Consider the following 20377-nt stretch of genomic DNA (forward strand, 5'->3'; position numbering starts at 1 on the left):
GAATGTCAAGAAGTGTGTTCGAATGCATATAACTCGTAAATTAAGTCATCTTTCTTTCGATTATTCCATTAATAGTACTTCACTAGCCGAAGTTACTTCTTATAAATACTTGGGTGTTATTATATCGAATGACCTACGCTGGAACACTCATATCATGTCTACTGCGCGCAAAGCACTATCCAAATTATGGTACTTAAGAAGAAATTTAAAACATGCCTCTTCCGACGTTAAATTGACAGCCTATAAAACTTTCATATTACCCATCCTAGAATACGCTTCGGTGGTTTGGGATCCGTTTACAAGTACCAACATAAACGTCGTCGAAAATGTTCAAAGAAAAAGTTTACGCTTCATTCATAATAAATTCCAGCGAAAATATCCCGTCCCTGAACTGTACGCCCTTTCTGGGGTGAACTTACTAAAGCATAGACGCAAGTTTACGAGAATAAAGTTTCTATTTGATTTGTTAAACAACCGGTTCAAAATCGATATCTCTAAATATATTTCACCCGCGCCTCAAGATTATCCCATGCGAAGTTATCATTGCAAAACGCTCAAAGAATTCAACTGTCGGATTAATGCATTTAAGTACTCTTTTTTCCCAAGGACTGTTCACGACTGGAACTCTCTGCCAGGCGATATAATAACAGCATCACCAGAGTCCTCCTTTTTTAATAAACTCCGAGATTTTTGTGATTCTTGTATCTAATGCTCATTTCTTAATTTTTTTTTTTTTTTTTTTTGCGATGAATAGTCTTTGTATAACGCTGTTTGTGTTTTTGGATCAGCTAGAACGAATATTCTTGTGCTTGTTACCTGCTGTTTTTTTTTTTATTATTGTTTTTGTGTACACAGATGTTGTAAACCACTCCTACCACGTCTCCTGAAATAGGAGACAGTAGTATTAATAAATAAATAAATAAATAAATAAATAAAAATTGCGTTCTTTTAATAACGCGAGTGCTCTTCCAAAGCGGCTGTACACAAGCAGACGACACAACGACCCACGACGCAGCGCGCGCGGGGGTTCCCGAGGGAGCCGGGAGACGCACGATGACGCATGCGCGGTGAACCAGAGTTTCGAGCGAAAACCGAACCGAACCGTTATATTTGATCGAACCGGAACTGAAACGAAGCGGTATTGTCTCCGTCCTTTTGAGACAGAACCGTAAATGAACCGGAAAAAAAACGTCGGTAACTGGTTCAAAACGGTTCACGGTGATATATATTTTGTTTTGTCAAGATCAAAAACTCAATATTTGATTATAAAGAAAACAATTAGGAACTGATTTACTGATCCGTTACTGATTAGCAACTATTGATTAAATTGTTATATACAGAATTGAAATGTATGAGAATTTGGCTTTCGTGGCGCCTTTGTATTGAAACTATGAATAATCATGTGACGTTACGTGTCACCTGATAACATGCGGCGTGGTCACGTGACGTCACGGTGTCAAGACATGCTCTCAAGTCTGGCGAGCACGACTTTCTTGGGCCAGACAATCCCGGCCTCCACAAATCTTTTGTGGGTTCTATTATCTTACCGCCTTATCCTCTCTGTTACGGACTGGATCGTCAAAACACTATACTAGACCTCCTGATACACAAACTGTTTTATAGATTTGACCATAAATAACACATAGCTTTATTAGATACATACGAAGTTTTTAAATTAAAAACGACTGCCCACTTCATCACAAATATCTGAACTTCTGGAGTTTTGTTTTAAATTCTTTTTTATTACAATTGAAATACAGAAACAACTTAATCGAAGGTTACGTCTTAATTTTCGTGTAGCTTGTGGAGTCTGCGAATCTCAGTATTTTTTCAACTTTTCTATTTCATGGGCAACCTTTGTTTTTAGGTCTTGTCTCAGGATCTTTCCGTTATCGGACTTGGGAAGAGATTTCATAAAGAAAACACCTCCATACAGCTGCTTGAACACTGCTACTTGACCTTTAAGACAGAAACCAAGGTAAGACAAAGAGGCATAATAGCCTAATCAATCTCCCGCAAGCTCATCACTCCACTCATGTAACCATATTTTGTGAAAAAAAAACAGAAAGACAGTAACGCTTTGTGTTTATGTAGTTTTGAGAACTATAGAAAAATGCATATTACAAACCAAGCACATCTGCTCCTGTCGTACCATGTGCATTATGGGGAGTAATTTAACTACCGTACCGTAAAATCCCGAGGAATAGCCCACGTAAAATCGAGAGCAAGTTGGGTGAAAATAACAAAAAAAAGTTGGAAAAAAAAACAAGAGCACTATTTTTAAATGTGATAGTGAAGCAAAAATGGCAGTATATTAAAAAGCAAAACAAAGATCACAGTAATGTTCGCTTATCCCGCCATAGCCAACTATCCACATTTACGGCGAGGCCATCATTGATCCGAGAACCGCGATTACTAGGAGTGGGCTATATTTCGGTGTTCAAAACGAAAATCGTAACTCAAGCCAACTCTAGGGGTAAGTTATTTCTGGGGGTGGGGCTTTCCTCGGGATATTACAGTAGTGCTTCTCTTCATTGTTACTTTCAAGTAGATATTAATGTAACAGAGCCAAACGTCCCGCTAAATAATTGCCGGCTCTAAAATTTTATCCAGAACCTTTTTGAAGATGTATATTTGCGCCACCAAATTTGTAATTATTACTTTGAAATCTCCAGATCAGAAAAAAAGCTGTATCAGCAAAAAATGATTATGTTATTTGCAGTGTTTTTATAGTCATAATAAAAACAAAACAGTGCATTTTCTCCTGCCATAAAAGCTTCAAATATTTTATTGCGGATATATAGTTATTTTTGTAGGATTTTGTGCATAAGTCAAAAAGCATAATCTCTAGAGATCATTGTCCCTGAATAATTGGAGCTCATAGACCGCTTTTTCCTAAACCAACTTTCTGTATTATACTTAACATTTAAGCTTTAAAATGTGCAAGTTAGGCATGCCATAACACACCAAAAGACAAAATTGACATTGGGAACATGACATACCAGCAATGAGTTCCTTCAGTTCCGTCGCCAGACTCTCGAGGTTCTTGTCGAAGCCGTCCTTGACAACGACACAGGCTGTAGGAGCTTCAACATACTTTGAGCTCGGGACACCCACAACAGCGGCCTCTGCGATAGCCTCGTGGCTGATCAAAATTTCTTCCAGCTCAGCAGGGGTGACGACGTTATCCATGCATTTTATCATCTGTTTCAATCTCCCAATAACATGGAGCCGTCCATCAGTGTCATAGTAACCTAAATCTCCTGAAAAGCAACATCCAAATTTGTCAGCACTTAACCCTCCTTGTTTCATTGTCTTGCAGAAAAATATGCTTTCGTGTTTTTGTTTTTCAATGCGATTTTTGTATACCGTAAAGTTCCGAGAGAACGCCCCCGCCCGAAACCTCGCCGACCCACCTTTTTGGACGAAATATATATTTTAATAAAGTTCCCAAACATCGCCCACCCCCTAAAAATCGCAGTAGCTTCGACGCATTCGAAAGCCCGGGAAGCCCCCGCCGCGAACATACCTCTGGAAAAACCGATGACTCGTCCGCAAACACCGCCAGTGACCCGATTTCTAACAAAAGAGAAGATCTTTTCCGGTTAGATTAATAAGATAAGGGCGAACTAGAAGTGAATCATTCAAGACGTCCGGGTACAAAGGAAAAGAAGAAACAGCTCAAGCAAACAAACTCCACACTAGTAGACAGTCATTCCTCTGCGTGCTCCGCAGCTGTTCACCTGCCCTCGCTTCCAGCATCGACCATGAGGAATAGCTACACCATCCAGAGAAAGGTGGAAGTTGTCCAGTGGCACAAGAAGAATGGAGACAACGTAAGCAAAACTGCAAGACATTTTGAGCTGGACAGGAAACGTGTTCGCGAATGGAGCACCAACTACCAGTCCCTTCTGCAGCAGTGCCACGGCAAAAACAAATTCAAGAGAGCCATCAACAACGGACGGCCGGTCTTCAGCGAAGAGCTCGATGAAGCACTCATGGACTTCTTGGATACCGAGCGGGCGGCGGGGCGAGCGGTGAGCAACCGCGTCCTTCAAGAGCACGCACGCAAGTTGGCGGTTCAGATGAACCTGGGCAACTTCGAAGCTTCGAACCACTACCTGGCCCGCTGGAAAGCCCGCTTCAATGTGTCGATGTGAGTGGGGACGAACGAGAGTCAGAAGCTGCCGGCTGACTACGCTGACGCAATCTCCGTCTTCCGGAGGGCTGTGGGAAGCCTGCGCCTGGAGCACAGTTACTCCAACTTTAGTATAGCCAACATGGACCAAACCATGGTACGCATGGACTGCCCAGCCAAGCGGACAAACAACGTTGCCGGCGAATCAAGCATCCGCATCGTGAACACAGGCTGTGCGCGTCGTGGACTGACGGTTGCACTCTGTGCAACAGCTGCGGGCATCAAACTCACGGCTCTCATCGTGCTCAAGGAACCGACGGGCCGGATCCCGCCAAGGGCACTGTTCGCACTTCAAATCCCAGGTATTGTCTCAATTTCCGCGTGCGGCCAATGTTACTTCTGGTTTGCCCAAACAAATTTCAGCATAAAAATAAGTTGAAAACATGCACTCACGCCTTTCGCATAAAAAAAAAAAAAAGTTTTAGGACAGCGTTGTTTTGTGAACGATATAAAAAGCGCCTTCCACATGTATTTGTGCATTTCTAGTAGAGGGCGCTGCATGGGTTCGTCACAAGTTTTGTTTTTTCATCAATACCGTCAATACTACGCAGCGATGCGGCGATGCTTTCGTGTTTGCGGCTGCTCCGGTTGTTGGTGGTTGGCTTTGCCGGAGTTTGGAATGAAACCGAATCTCGGCTCCTTTCAGAAAATGTGAGAGTGACCTGTTCAAGGAACGGATGGATGACTACGCCGGTCTTCCTCGAATGGGTGCGGAGGGTGTGGGGTGCCAACAAAGACGACGTGAGGCGGCTGCTCGTCTTGGACCAGGCGCCCATTCACAAGACAGAGGCAGCGCGGGAGGCCCTCGACGGGAAGGAAACCGACGTTGTCTTCATTCCTGGCGGGTGCACGTCTATTCTCCAGCCAGCAGACGTGTGCTGGATGAAGCCCTTCAAAGATGCTCTCAGGAATCGTTAGTCCTCCTTCTTGCGGGAAGGGGCTGTCACCGCCAAAGGGAACCTCAAGAAGCCGTCGCGTCAGGATGTCGTCAGCTTCGTGTCCGAGGCTTGGGCATCTCTATCGGAGGAGGCCGTCCTGACGTCGTTCAAGCGCTGCGGCATCTCAACACGCCTCGACGGCTCAGAAGACGGGGAGTTGAACCACCGCCTGGCCTCTGTAAGCGACGAACCAGCGATGGGGCCCGAAGCTCGGGAGAGCATAGTGGACGAAGTAGTGCAACTCGTCTTTGACAGCGACAGCGATGAGTCGTTCGATGGATTTAGCGATGACGAGTGAGCAATAAATGCGTATGCACCGCTGATCTGTCAAATGCAGCCATTTTTTTTGTAGTTTTTGGCCCTTGGCCCGAAACTTCGCCCACCCCATGTTTTTCACCATTTATCTCTTAATTTTGGGTGGGCGTTCTTTCGGAACTTTACGGTAGTTCTGTGCACTGCAAATAAAAGTTTTGAAATTAAATATTCAACTCGAAGTTAAATTTTTGGCCAGTATTCGGCACTTTGATTCAAATTCGATTCGAGCTGACATTTCACACTTCGCGCAGCTCAAATCATTTCTTTAATACAAGTGCCATTTTAAAACAAGTTCTGATTGATCTGTTTAACGTCTCACTGAGCTTGAAGCGGTGCCTTACGAAAGAGTAGTCACCTTTCAACCAATATTGGTGGGGTCAAAGCGGCTATTTGTGGCACGTGTTGTGTACGGAGTGCTGTCTCGTAGGGGGTTCGAAAATGAGCTAATATGAATGATAACTTGCGTAAACAAGCATTTATTTTGTAACGAACTCCCTCCATCGAACTTATGTACGTTAGGAAACGCACAATGACTATCGGTCACGTGCACTACAACACAGAGACAAGAGAACACAACAATACGTGTGTGTCAAGAACGCGGATGGGCGTCTAGAAACGCGACTCTGCACGCTTTCGTGCGCACACCTTGCACACAGCGACGGCAACCGAATTAGGATAGTAGGTAATTTTTTAACATCATGTGAAAACTCTATATACAAATATTGCCTTCTTTAATTTTGTCCACTATAATGGCTGGATACTAAACAAGATAGTTTTGAGACTCAACGAACAGACTATGAACTGGGGAACCTAAAACAAGTGCATCATAACACGCCAGACCAATAACTATTCAGGCGCAATTGAGATATTTGGGTGTGATCGAAAGGGTAGTCTTGTAATTGGTGATAAAAAATATACACGAAAATGAGATGAGCACCTGTTCGCAGCCATCCATCGTTGCTCAAGGCTTCCGCAGTAGCTTCGGGATGCCCATGGTAGCCCTTCATGACGCCTGGGCCCTGAACCGCAATCTCGCCATTCTGGTACGGTCCGAGAGAGTCTCCCCTGGTTATGTCTATGACCTGGGGCATCATTTTAGGTACTATATTCCTTTCTTATTTTAGAATAATAATAACTTGAAATGACAGCTATTTCTCCGCTTCCGGAAATAGTCAGTAGTAGAAAAAGAGTGCATGATCAGCCCAATAATCAATCAATACTAAAACATGTGTTTCCGATATGTTCCCGATATCGGGGTGTCCATGTTTCTGATATCTGACCCTACCTATTCCGATATCTAAGTGGCTGACTGCGCACTCGAAGCTGGGTCTGACGTAGGAGCGCGCGACTGGCCAATTAGCCAATCCTATCCTATTCAGATATCAGAAAAAGATGTTTCTTATATATGAAAAAATTCTTAATAATCGATGAATATATTTATCAGCGACCAATAACCGATCATCGGATGATAGTCGATCATCGGCAGGTAGAAGATCATTGCTCAATGGATAGACCTATTTGTAGTCCCGTGGCTTGTGACGTAATTCCACGTGACAACTGCGAATTCTAATTCTCAGAAAAAGGCTTTTAAAAAAAATTTAGCTCGGCCGGTTCCGAACCTTGCGTCCAGTAGCCCGACACGGTAGCTCAGCGCCATAAAGCGAAGTGAATATTCCGTACTTAGACTGTGTGCAATCGTAGGTAGTGCAAGGGCTCGCCGCTCTGTTACACTCTGTCAACTTCAGACTGTAGTTGGTGATGCTTCCACAAGGCGGCGCCTGAGGTCACCGCCGGCACACCAATCAGCGTACTCCCCACCTACCTTGGTGACTCGTGGGAAAGTGTGGGACACCTCGCTGGATGGAGCCATGTCCAGTGCATTTGGTGATATTCCCAAAAGATGTAGCCAGTCGCGCGATTTATCTTATCGGTGACCTTCAATCTGTGGACATGTTCGTGAGGTGTCGTACGGCCAAGGCAACGAACTCTGTACCAGGGTGTAAGATAGACAGGTGGGGAAACGAGAGCCAAATGACTGACCGCATTGTGTCCCCCTCGGTTTTCTCTTTTTCTGTGGCGCCATCTATGTGGAGCACTGCGAACTCTCACACCGGGTGGGCGACCGGTGGCGACCGGCAAAACTGACGGAGATGGTTTCTCGTGGATTTTTAATGAACGACTGTCGTGCTCTCGGTTTATTTTGCGCACTCTCCCATAAAGTTCCACGCAAATCCGATTCCGATTTTTTTCCTCTCACCGCAGCGCCATCTGTCGCAAGTCGGGGGTACCCGCAAGCAGACGAGTACACAATCCGGTCACGGCGCTGCGGTAGGCTTCTATGGGCCGTTTCCCCACCTGTCTATCTTACACCCTGCTCTGTACGTCATTCGTGTGATGAAGATAGAGGTGTCGAAATGTCTGCGAGCGGACGTTTTACTAGTTGCATGGGAGAACACGCTCGACGGAACAACATAGAAGTCTGCGCTAAAGACCGTAAGACGAACAACGACTTCTTTGTGACTGCACTGGAAGTGTTCATCGATCTGATTGTGCTCGGCAAGTTCCTTCCCTACAAAGTTGACCCAGTTGTGTTCCGGGTAGTGCCCCACGTGTACGAGCACTACGTGGGAGATGACAAGCAGTGGCCATCGCACGAGGGTCCTTTCACATTCTTGACGGGATGGGTGAGCAAGGTGATGTCCAGAGTGAACGATGCGGAAACGACGGACGTGTTGGAGATCCTCTCAGACACGGTGCATACCATCAAGCGGTCAGTCAGTGCGGTGCAAGTGTCACATCAAAGCAACGTACGTGCATCGGCTGGCCGCAGGTGTTCTTCGATACAGACTGGTCACTTTGGATAGTGTGGACTCGTGAAAATAAATGAACACCTCTATTTATTTGTCTTTCTTTTTGTTCCGATAGAAAGGATCGAACCTCGCTATCGGTCCGGTCAGTCTGGTGTTGGCCGAGTTCACGATCGGTCATTAGAATGAGCGATCAGTTTTATGTGAACATTTTCGCAATACCTCCAGTGAGATATCTAACGACAATACTTCAAATACGTTTTTAGGAACAGTTATCCCAACCTGTCCTATTATATGAACCGTATAAGGTTGCCCTAGAGGAATTAAAGTTTCCATTTAGCATCAAGAATGTGACGCGGCCATCTAACTAGATCCTTTTGGCCAGACCAACGGACGCTGGGCAAGTGGAATCCAATAGAAACATTCGAATCCCTACTTTATCTTGATGGCGAGAGGTGGGTTAAGAGGAGTGTTCGGTCCCAGAGCGAGCCTCGATTAAAACGAAAGCGTTTACTTCATAACATTGCAGAAAATAAGCGCTTAGCCCCTGTCGCCTCTCTTAGCCAAAAAACTTGCCTTTTCAGAAAAAAATATTTGGTATAGGTCAGCCTATGGAAGGCCGTCCCGTAGGGGAATTGACGTTGGATAAAGAGGTTCAGATAGTGCTGACAATGGTTATACATGTCATGACACAGGACCGAATTGAAATCCTCGAGGGCTTCTACGAACCGCCAGAACACCTCACTGACGCGATAAACAGTGCATACCAATCTACGCTCAAACTCCCTCCCTAAAAATGCTGCTTCCTCATAGCCTCCATATAAAACTCGTAGCTGTTAATACTGCAGATTGGGCGAGTTGGTAAGGCATCATCACAAACCAGCGCAAGTAGACAGTTATTCAAAATCCAAACACACAAAAAATACACTCACACAGCGCTGAACTATCAACTGAATTGTATTTTAAACTTCCTCTTCTTCGACCCCAAGGAATAGGTTGCAGAGCAAGAGAAGGGTTAAGACAAGGCAAATGGGGGAAGGCAAAAGAAAAAGAAAAGGAAAACAGAAGAATAGAAGACAAAGAAAAGGAAAATAAAGGAGAATAACACTAATGCACCAGAGTCCAAGAGTTACAAAAATTACAAAAATAATTACAAAATTAATCACGCACAGGTATAAACCAGGTGATATGCTGGCCTACTGTCGACTGCACTCTCGGCGTAAATAGTTTGAGTGATGCAAAAAGTCCAAGAGTTACAGAAATTAGTTGTTAAATAATATAAGATGTAAACAAAAATCAGTGGTTATACTGGCTTATTGTCTTAAACACCTTCTGTCTAAATAATGTAGTTCTTTTTTCGATAAAGCTAAGGACGGAGTGCTAACGCCCTGGGCTTCTCGTCTTGCAATGTTCTCCGCTTCTATAATTTCTCGGGTGAGCTGGTTTTTACTCCTGCCTAACACAGCACAGTTGTCCAGTCGCGCAAAACAGCCACAATCCCTACAGTGAATACCTAGGTGACCGGAGTTGGCATTGGCAATGTTGTTGTTGTGCTCTCGCAGGCGGTCGTTTAAACACCGCCCCGTCTGTCCAATGTACTCTTTTCCGCAGGAAAGGGGAAACGAATAGACCACTCCTTCAACACATGGGACAAAGTTGGATCTGTGTTTCTTTGCGCAGCTGACGGTGCTGATTGAGGAGGTGTTTATTTTTTTGCAGAGGCTGTGAAGTTTGTGTGGTGCTGAAAACACTACATTCACATTTACTCTGTTCGCTATTTTCTTTAGACCATGCGATAGATTATGCATATATGGCACGACTACCGGTCTGGTTGTCCTGTCTCTGGGTATTTTTGCGGCGCTACCGAGCTTGATTTCTCTGAGGAGAACCTCGGTTACCGACGTCAATATTTGTAGAGGATATCCAGCGGACCTTAGCCTTGATACTTGAGCGTCGAAGCTTGCCTGCATTGAATGTAAGCATGACTTGCTAATAGAGTTCTTAAGGCATGTCCTCACTATACCTCTTTTTACAAGCTTGGAATGTGCAGAGTTGAATGGTAGAAGAGGTTTCTTTCCCCTGGGCTCATAGGACCAACAGATGTGATGTGGTAGCACATACAGTCGAAGATCCAGGAATCGTAATGATCTTTCGACCGGCAGTTCGTAGGTGAGCTCCAGAGGATTCATACAGTTCTTGAAATTGTAGAGGACCTCTTCCACCATGGCTGTGAAGCTTGTATCATCTGTAGCAAGGAAGATTAAAAAATCATCTACATATCTACATACTTTCACTGCTTTTGATGTATCCAATATTTGTTGTAGACTCCTGTCTTGATGTGCAAGGAAGATGTCACTAAGGACTGGAGCAATGCTGGATCCTATGCATACTCCCGCCTTTTGTAGGTAGGCATTTCCATCCCAAGCCGCGAAGGTGGACTTCAAATAGATCTTCAGTAAGTCGAGAAACTGACTTTGGGACAGACCCGCCGCGTTCATAAAGGGTATGACGCCAAAGGCGTCAATACTTTCTTCCACACATTTTAGGAGACATTCTTGGGGTAAGGAATAATATAGGTCCTTGATATCGATGGAAAATATCTTCAGCTCTTCCTGACGATGTTCTTCTATAAAGCTGAAGACCTCGTAGGAGCCTCCTAAAATGTCTCCTAAAATGTGTGGAAGAAAGTATTGACGCCTTTGGCGTCATACCCTTTATGAACGCGGCGGGTCTGTCCCAAAGTCAGTTTCTCGACTTACTGAAGATCTATTTGAAGTCCACCTTCGCGGCTTGGGATGGAAATGCCTACCTACAAAAGGCGGGAGTATGCATAGGATCCAGCATTGCTCCAGTCCTTAGTGACATCTTCCTTGCACATCAAGACAGGAGTCTACAACAAATATTGGATACATCAAAAGCAGTGAAAGTATGTAGATATGTAGATGATTTTTTAATCTTCCTTGCTACAGATGATACAAACTTCACAGCCATGGTGGAAGAGGTCCTCTACAATTTCAAGAACTGTATGAATCCTCTGGAGCTCACCTACGAACTGCCGGTCGAAAGATCATTACGATTCCTGGATCTTCGACTGTATGTGCTACCACATCACATCTGTTGGTCCTATGAGCCCAGGGGAAAGAAACCTCTTCTACCATTCAACTCTGCACATTCCAAGCTTGTAAAAAGAGGTATAGTGAGGACATGCCTTAAGAACTCTATTAGCAAGTCATGCTTACATTCAATGCAGGCAAGCTTCGACGCTCAAGTATCAAGGCTAAGGTCCGCTGGATATCCTCTACAAATATTGACGTCGGTAACCGAGGTTCTCCTCAGAGAAATCAAGCTCGGTAGCGCCGCAAAAATACCCAGAGACAGGACAACCAGACCGGTAGTCGTGCCATATATGCATAATCTATCGCATGGTCTAAAGAAAATAGCGAACAGAGTAAATGTGAATGTAGTGTTTTCAGCACCACACAAACTTCACAGCCTCTGCAAAAAAGTAAACACCTCCTCAATCAGCACCGTCAGCTGCGCAAAGAAACACAGATCCAACTTTGTCCCATGTGTTGAAGGAGTGGTCTATTCGTTTCCCCTTTCCTGCGGAAAAGAGTACATTGGACAGACGGGGCGGTGTTTAAACGACCGCCTGCGAGAGCACAACAACAACATTGCCAATGCCAACTCCGGTCACCTAGGTATTCACTGTAGGGATTGTGGCTGTTTTGCGCGACTGGACAACTGTGCTGTGTTAGGCAGGAGTAAAAACCAGCTCACCCGAGAAATTATAGAAGCGGAGAACATTGCAAGACGAGAAGCCCAGTGCGTTAGCACTCCGTCCTTAGCTTTATCGAAAAAAGAACTACATTATTTAGACAGAAGGTGTTTAAGACAATAAGCCAGTATAACCACTGATTTTTGTTTACATCTTATATTATTTAACAACTAATTTCTGTAACTCTTGGACTTTTTGCATCACTCAAACTATTTACGCCGAGAGTGTAGTCGACAGTAGGCCAGCATATCACCTGGTTTATACCTGTGCGTGATTAATTTTGTAATTATTTTTGTAATTTTTGTAACTCTTGGACTCTGGTGCATTAGTGTTATTCTCCTTTATTTTCCTTTTCTTTGTCTTCTATTCTTCTGTTTTCCTTTTCTTTTTCTTTTGCCTTCCCCCATTTGCCTTGTCTTAACCCTTCTCTTGCTCTGCAACCTATTCCTTGGGGTCGAAGAAGAGGAAGTTTAAAATACAATTCAGTTGATAGTTCAGCGCTGTGTGAGTGTATTTTTTGTGTGTTTGGATTTTTAATAACTGTCTACTTGCGCTGGTTTGTGATGAAAACTCGTAGCGTTGGTGTTGCATCACAATGGATATTTATTGATCAATCGGCACTTGTCACACATGCTCGTATTTGGTTAAAAGACCATGTATACCTCCTTTACCGTGGCCAACCGTGAAGTCATATTTTTTGAAAATAGTTACATTTTTACGTATTGCAATATTATAGAAGCAAAACACGTTGGTGGTGTGAAAGCCCCACTTTTTAGAGTCGTGCCTTTTGTGGTGACGAAGCGAAATGAGATGATTCAATTTGTTACAATATAAGAGGGTGATCGTAAAGGAAGTCAACACCATTTGTCTGGAGCTCGTTGATGAAAAAAAAAGTTAAATTCCATTTCTAGACGGCTCCGGTCGTGTTGCAGCCACTCTGAATATTAGAAAATGCACATAAAGTTTGCACCGTGCTGTGTGGATCATTTGTCCGGTTCCGGAGAGAAATATTTGCCGCATTTTGTGTCCAGGCCTATGTTCCAAGTGGTGGGCGGTCTACTGTCCAACATATATTAAAGAATATCGCCGGTGTTTACAAAGAGAGTAGCCCCGTACCTCGGTCGAAAACTCGTGGCCACTGGCAGAGACGTAGCCGAGCGCGTCAGACAAGGTTCCTCACTTCGGGATACCCTCAAAAAAGGAATTGGCCAGACGTATCGAAACACGAGGGACGAGCTTCTACGAAAGCTCTCCGGTGCAGGTCATAAAAAAAAAAAAGAAGTCCGAGAAACCTTCATCAGTCTGCCCATGAGAAAAGAGATGGAAGGTTTTAGACTTTTCTTATACTTAGAGAAATGTCGAGCGAGATTTTCACACTCCACTAACGTTCCTGTTTGTGTACAACCGGCGAACAAGAACTCTTCTCACTACAACCTACTTCGTTTTTCCTGAAAAGAATCGGAATATCTTGAGTTCTTCCCCGTCGCTAGTGTCGCAATATCGACGGGGAAGAACTCAAGATATTCCGATTTTTTCAGGAGAAAGGAAGTAGGTGGTAGAGAGAAAAGTTCTAGTTCGCCGGTTGTACAGAAACAGGAACGTTAGTGGAGTGTGAAAATCTAGCTCGACATTTCTCTAGGTATCAGAAAAGTTTAAAACCTTCCGTCTCTTTTCTCGTAGGCAGACTGCTGAAGGTTTCTCGGACTTCTTTTTTACCCACTTCGTTACCTACTTACTTTGTTTTCCCTGAAAAAATCGGAATATCCTGTGTCCTTCCCCGTCGCTAGTGTTACACTATCGACGGGAAAGAACTCAAGATATTTTGATTTTTTCAGGGAAAACGAAGTAGGTGGCAATGAAAAAAGTTCTAGTTCACCGGTTGTACACAAACAGGAACGTTCGTGGAGTGTGGAAATCTCGCTCGACATTTCTCTAGGTATCAAAAAATTCTAAAACCTTCCGTCTCTTTTTTCTTGGGCAGACTGATGAAGGTTTCTCGGACTTCTTCTTTACCTAAACTTCGTTACCCACTTACTTTGTTTCCCCTAAAAAAAATCGGAATATCTTGAGTTCTTCCCCGTCGATAGTGCGACAGTAGCGACGGGGAAGAACTCAAGGTATATCGTTGTTTTTTTCCAGGGAAAACGAAGTAGGTGGTAGTGAGAAAAGTTCTAGTTCACCGGTTGCACACAAACCGGAACGCTTGTGGGGTGTGAAAATCTCGCTCGACATTTCTCTAGGTATCAGAAAAGTCCACGAGAAAGATACGGAAGGTTTGTGCCCACGAGAAAAGATACGGAAGGTTTTAGACTTTTCTGATACCTAGAGAAATGTCGAGCGAGATTTCCACACTCCACGAACGTTCCTCTTTGTGTGCAACCGGCGAACAAGAACTCTTCTCACTACCACCTACTTCGTTTTTCCTGAAAAAATCGGAATATCTTGTACTGCCCACGATTGCACACAAAGTCTAAGTACGAAATATTAACTTCCCATTTTGGCGCAGAGGTACCGCGCCGGGCTACTGAAGGAAAGGTCGGTGGTTCGAAACCGGCCTAGCTAAAAGTCTGTTAAAGGGCAACTCCGCTTCATTTTTGATATTTAAAAAACTATGTAGCCCTCTTCAGTATCATATTGGAAGACCCCATGCAAAATATTACGATCTAATTCCGTTTATATATTTAATAAACTGGCCAGCAAACCTTCAAGCAAGCCAAGTCGCCGAAATCTGCCAACTCTAGCGTGCGGCGAGAGGCGCAATCATCAGCGCAGTCAATGCCACGGAGTTGGAGCGGCCAACGCTGAACCACTACGTCAGAGGCATGTGTACGTCATTCTCACGTTTTGCTTGTTTTTACTTCTCAGAGCAAAATTGAACGGCGACGTCATGAGTTTCTCCTCCTGGTGTTGGCTGACCGGGCGTTCACGTGATCACCGTAACACGGATGCGCCAGTTTGCGCTGCCCTGCGCGCATCTGTTTCCCCGCTCCCCTTCTCTTTCGTTTTCTCCCCTCCCACTCTCCCCTAGGCCATCACCGTCCACGCCATGCGAAGCAGCCCGCCCGCGTCCAATAAAAAAAAATGAAAGCCGTTTACAACTCCCTGTAACGCCGAATTAGAGCGCAGCTCATGAGGAGGAGGAGGGAAGGGTACTGGGGGGGGGGGCGGTCAAGTGACCTGGGGGGGTCACGTGACGATGCCGATGATGACATCAGTGACGTCACTGATGACGTCATCAGTGACGATGACGATGCGAATTCCGATGAAGTCATCAGTGACGTCACTGATGACGTCATCAACGATAATGACGATGACGATGCGGATGCCAGTGACGTCATCAGTGACGTCACTGATGACGTCATCCGTGGTGATGACGATGACTATGCGGATGCCGGTGACGTCATCAGTGACGTCACTGATGACGTCATCAGTGATGATGACGATGCGGATGCTGGTGACGTCATCAGTGATGATGATGACGATGCGGATGCCGGTGACGTCATCAGTGACGATGACGTCATCGGCGAGGTCACGTGACCTCGGCGGGGGGGTCACTTGACCCTGGGGGCTATCACGTGACCTCCCCCGAAGTCATGTGATACCCCCCGAGGTCACGTGACCTCGGGGGGGGGGGTCACGTGACCTTGGGGGGTCACGTGACCTTGGGGTGATTTTGGTTACGCCGACACCGACGCCGCTCAAGCCGCTCAAGCCGGGAACGGACCCCTAACAGCTGCGCTCTAAAAAGACCTGCCGGCGTCGCGTGTCCTGTTTCTCGCTCCCTCCCAAACGTCACAAGACCACGTGGTTCGACGTGACGTAATCATGACAGTCACGACCTGAGACCAATGTTTCCAGACGCAACCGAAGTTTCTGTTTCGGTATCTGCTGATGTTTAAATTAGGATTACACAAATATTATTTCACATTTCGCGAATCCGAAGACGTAGAGTTGTTTAGTAGTGCTTTGTGAATGAGAATCGCATGGAAGCCTAAATTTTTCGGAATTGAGCGGAGTTGCCCTTTAAGAGCCTTTTTCTGAGAATTGAAATTCGCAGTTGTCACAGTGCTGGCGACTACCAATGAATCTATTCATTAGGCAATGATCGCCTACCGGCCGATGAGCGACTATCGTACTGTGATATGTCGATGATACATTTATTGATCGAAAATTTTTTTTTCAGATTTCAGAAACATCTGTTTCTCATAGCTATTCAGACATCAGAAACATCTATCCCATACATCATATATCAGAAACATTTGTTTCTTATATCTATTCATATATCAGAAACATCTGTTTCTCATATCTATTAAGATATCAGAAACATCTGTTTCTGATATCTGATATGCGTCAGACCTAGCTGCGGGCACGCAGTTAGCCATTGAGATATCCGAATTGATAGGATCGATGCCAGAAACTAGACACCCGCATATCGATTGTGTAGATAGCATCAATGCCCGAAACCGGACACCTCGATGTCGGGAACATATCGATATCGGAAACATATGTTTTATTATCGATTGATTGACGGCCGATCGTGTACACTTTTCCTACTACTAAAGTCAAATACTTGCAAAAAAAAACTCGGTTAATTGGCGGTCCGATTGTATGCGCACACCTAGCAACGTGAATAAACACTATTTTCTGAGAATTTAAATTCGTAAATAACGGGGAGGTACTGCTAAAGTAAATCGAGGTAACTCAATGTCAAGGCACATCTTTACAAAAGAGGAAACAGGATAAAACATTCGAAGCATTAAGAAAGTAAGTACCCTTCGTGGATTGGTTCCGCAAAAATAGTAGACTTCTGAGTCGCGCGTGAGTTATGTTCCCTCGTATGTGCATTGGGGACAAGTTGGCGTCGTTTTGTGGCACATTGTTTATGTTTTCGGTTTGTGCTTTGTAATTATTCCTTTTAAGTTGATAGAGTGGCCCATCCAACTCCAAAGTCCGGTCTGTGATAACATTTTTGAAAACGACAAATGTCTAAGTCATGGAGAGCCTGAAAATTCATCGACGAATTTGCGAAATATATAGGCTAAACTTAGTGAGTAAAATGACGAAGAAAAAACAGCTTCGAATGCTTAAAATAAGTCGGAAAGCTTTCATGACGCATTGAAATGCAATAGGCAATCTCTGGGCTCACAATCCGTGGTAAACAAAGTGAATGAAGATATCCGAGATGTGGATTCTTAAAGAGATCTCATTTTGCAAAACATGGCATGAAACTTTGAAATGCTTTCTTCACAAAATATTAAAAAACACTTCAGTAGTACAAATCATTTTCAAGATCTTGGCTGGGGTCTCACGCAGCAGACTTTTATCAGGAGGCTATCGAAACACTTGTGCCACGATATAAGAAATGCCTTTACATCTAAGAGAATTCCGGTACGCATCGCGCTGGTGACTTCATGTTTTCCTCACGGCAAAGGCCAGATAAATTCTGGCGTGGTTGTGAGCTTATCCACTTGGTGCGCTAACGCATCACAACCTTGCCTTTCCCGTAGTCCCTCCCCGCTTTCCGCAGGAGTTGAATAGTCGCGGGAGAGGAGGGAAATCCAGCACGGCCAAGTTCGTTAGGGCTCGCGCGCACTCAGCATTCCGCTGTACTTCCGCGGATTGGTGGTACTTGTATATATTTATTCATTAAGCAAATCCTATCGTGTCTTTTTTAGCGAAGAATCGGTGCCTCTGTTGTGTGGTCAGAACGTGGTTAACATTTAGAAAATAAAATAGGCGCTAGAAGGTCGTTGCACTATCACTTAAACTGAAAAAAGCAAGGTGATAAAAAAATAATGAAGGATACATATCCTGTTTACACATCAGAAAACATATAGGTATGTTCCTTTTTACTCTTTCTGCCTAAATACTTGCATCCACACTGAGGCTTTGCCTGACTGTTTGAAGCATGATGATATTTCGCCAGCTATAGTCGGCGGAGTCTATCACGTAGCCCTGAAAAGCTTCAGCCTTGCATGTATATATATTTTTTTCTAATGCAGATTATCCTTTAACCCCGAGCTTTGGAATAGTTATGATAATGTTTTACTTTACAATTTCTTGTGAAGGGTATGTATATTTTATCCTGCCAGTAGGGCAAAACCTTTGATTCGGATCAAAACAAATCCAACTATACCTGACAGATGCCACCAGTCTGCCAGTGTGTCCTCTGGTTGTAGGCGGTTACAAGAGAGCACAGACAAAACCACCTAGAAGACAAGTCCTGCGCATGACGTCATCGTTCGTGGATCCCTGACCCGCCCCAAGCGGGAAAGAGGCTGAGGCTCGACGAGTGTATTGCCGCAAAGCAACAGACGCGTCCGTCTTGGCTTCGCCGTGTAACCGGCGTCTCATGAGCGCGACGCACGCGGCGACACACCTAACGATGACGCGTGGGAAGGAGTGGCCCAGGCCTTGTCTTCTGTGCGGTATGGGCTCAACGCGCTCAATCACGCTGCCGTGCAAATGTGTGAACCAGCCTTTGCTCGCCCTCGAGTAATCATCGTACTAAGTTTGTGGTAACATCTGCAGAAGATCAGCAAAAAAGGTGGTGGATCGAAACTGCTTGGTAATGTATATATCTATCTAGCAATGCCAGATCATGACACCATAGTCCCCTGGGACCTAGAAAAGTACTTTGGTCACCCGGATGATTGTTTTTTTTTTGTTTCAATGTATTTACATTAACGCACACTGCAAAAAATAAAACGTTTAATCAAGAAGTTCGTTTTGCACAGTATAAATTATCGTTTGACATAATCATTTGTTAACCGAAACGTGGTATAGAAATGAGGCCGACGAACTTAACTTACCTGTGCATTCCAGTTATTGTTTAATTCGCACGTCTCGCCGTGGAGGAAGCGTGTGTTTATTTGTAAATAAATAAATAAATCCAAACTTTGGGTAGACTACTGCTGCGTCACTCAGGACTACGAAGAGCTTTCGGTAAAAATAGGGAATAGAGTTATAGGTGTACTATACCGACCATCAGATGGCTATATTGATGATTTTGTTTTTATGAGCGTTTTTGCATGACATAAACGAAAGCTATTATGATTTCATTTTTTGCGGGGCGGGGGGTGATTTCCACATATACATGTCAAAAGATTGCGCCGCAAAACGTGAAAGGAACATGTAGCCGAATTATCAATGTTATGAAATTTATTACTAGAATCACTGCTTGCTCTGAAACATTGATCGACCTAATTGTACGAAAGTCTCGCTTAGTAGGATTGTAGCCGGCACGCTAAGCTATGATATCAGCAATCACTCTCTAATATTTCTGTGCCTAAACAAAATACCACATAGAAAAGCTAATAATATTGAAACTTTTACATTTCAACATGTAACAACTAGTAGCATAAATGCTTTCAAATAAGATATTTCAGAAAATAATTGGGATTCACTATTTTAAATAGACGACGTCAACTTTGCTTATAATGCGTTTCTTAGTGAATTTACCACTGTTTACAAGCGCCACTTTCTTTACAAAAATATGAAAGTGTAAACCAAGTTCAGTAACCCATGAATCACTCCGGAACGTTTCAAAAGATTAACATACTAATATATTATACCATACATTTCCCAAAGCAAGAGATCATTGTCAGCTTTTATGTTATGAATTAAATCGGTATTATTTAACAAAGCTACTACTTAATGCAATATGACTTTAATATACCAACGTTTTTCAGACACAGTCTAGGCGTGCGGATGTTATTTGAAGAAAAAAACACGCAAACTCAGTTTGAAATTTTTGTTCAAATCTACAACCAGTCGAGAATATTATTCACGAAGGACTGTCGTTGGCTGGTCGAGATTAAGAAGCAGAGGATATGCTGTTCGAGATTAAGAAGCAAAAACTGTTTGGGGGAACAAATTACCCGCCTTAGCCGAAGGCAAGGATTGCAAAAGCATACTAACCAGCAAAATAATTAACTAAAATTTACTACTTATGTTTCTAATTAGCGTAAATAAAAATATGGTTCCACTGAGAAACTTGCTAAGCATCAACGAAAAACCACTAAATCAAATCTATCTTGAAAGATATCAGGCAGGGGCAGCAGTTACAACGTTCTGAAAAAAAATATAAAAAGAAATAAAATTGCTCAGTTTGGACGTGCTTTTAGGTTTCGGTTCCTTATCGAAGCGCATATTTGCGCCCGTGGTCTTGCTCCCCGGTGGTCGCGGCGCGAAGCCACCGCCTCGCCTCCCTCGTTGGATGGAGGGAAGTATGGCGCACGTGAGTCGCGCGTCTCGGCCACTGGAGAGCAGGACAGCGGGCGAAGAGATGTGCTCCAATGAAAAACCGAAACGTAGAAACGTGTCGGAATTTTGCGTTTTT

General features: G+C 44.0%; 1 protein-coding gene across 1 annotated transcript in view; it reads right to left on the reverse strand.

The window, feature by feature from the left end:
- Positions 1–1819: 1819 nt before the first annotated feature.
- The window catches only part of LOC8034174 (4-coumarate--CoA ligase 1), a 54194-nt gene continuing 35636 nt past the window's right edge, over positions 1820–20377 (reverse strand). Inside the window, exons 7-9 of the mRNA XM_040502978.2 lie at positions 6389–6533; positions 3003–3263; positions 1820–1959 (exon numbers count right to left, since the gene is read on the reverse strand). Coding sequence (XP_040358912.2) covers positions 1820–1959; positions 3003–3263; positions 6389–6533 — 546 coding nt within the window. The remainder of the gene's footprint in view (positions 1960–3002; positions 3264–6388; positions 6534–20377) is intronic.

Source organism: Ixodes scapularis, unplaced genomic scaffold, assembly GCF_016920785.2.
Source record: "Ixodes scapularis isolate PalLabHiFi unplaced genomic scaffold, ASM1692078v2 ptg000044l_1__unscaffolded, whole genome shotgun sequence".
NCBI lineage: Eukaryota > Metazoa > Arthropoda > Arachnida > Ixodida > Ixodidae > Ixodes > Ixodes scapularis.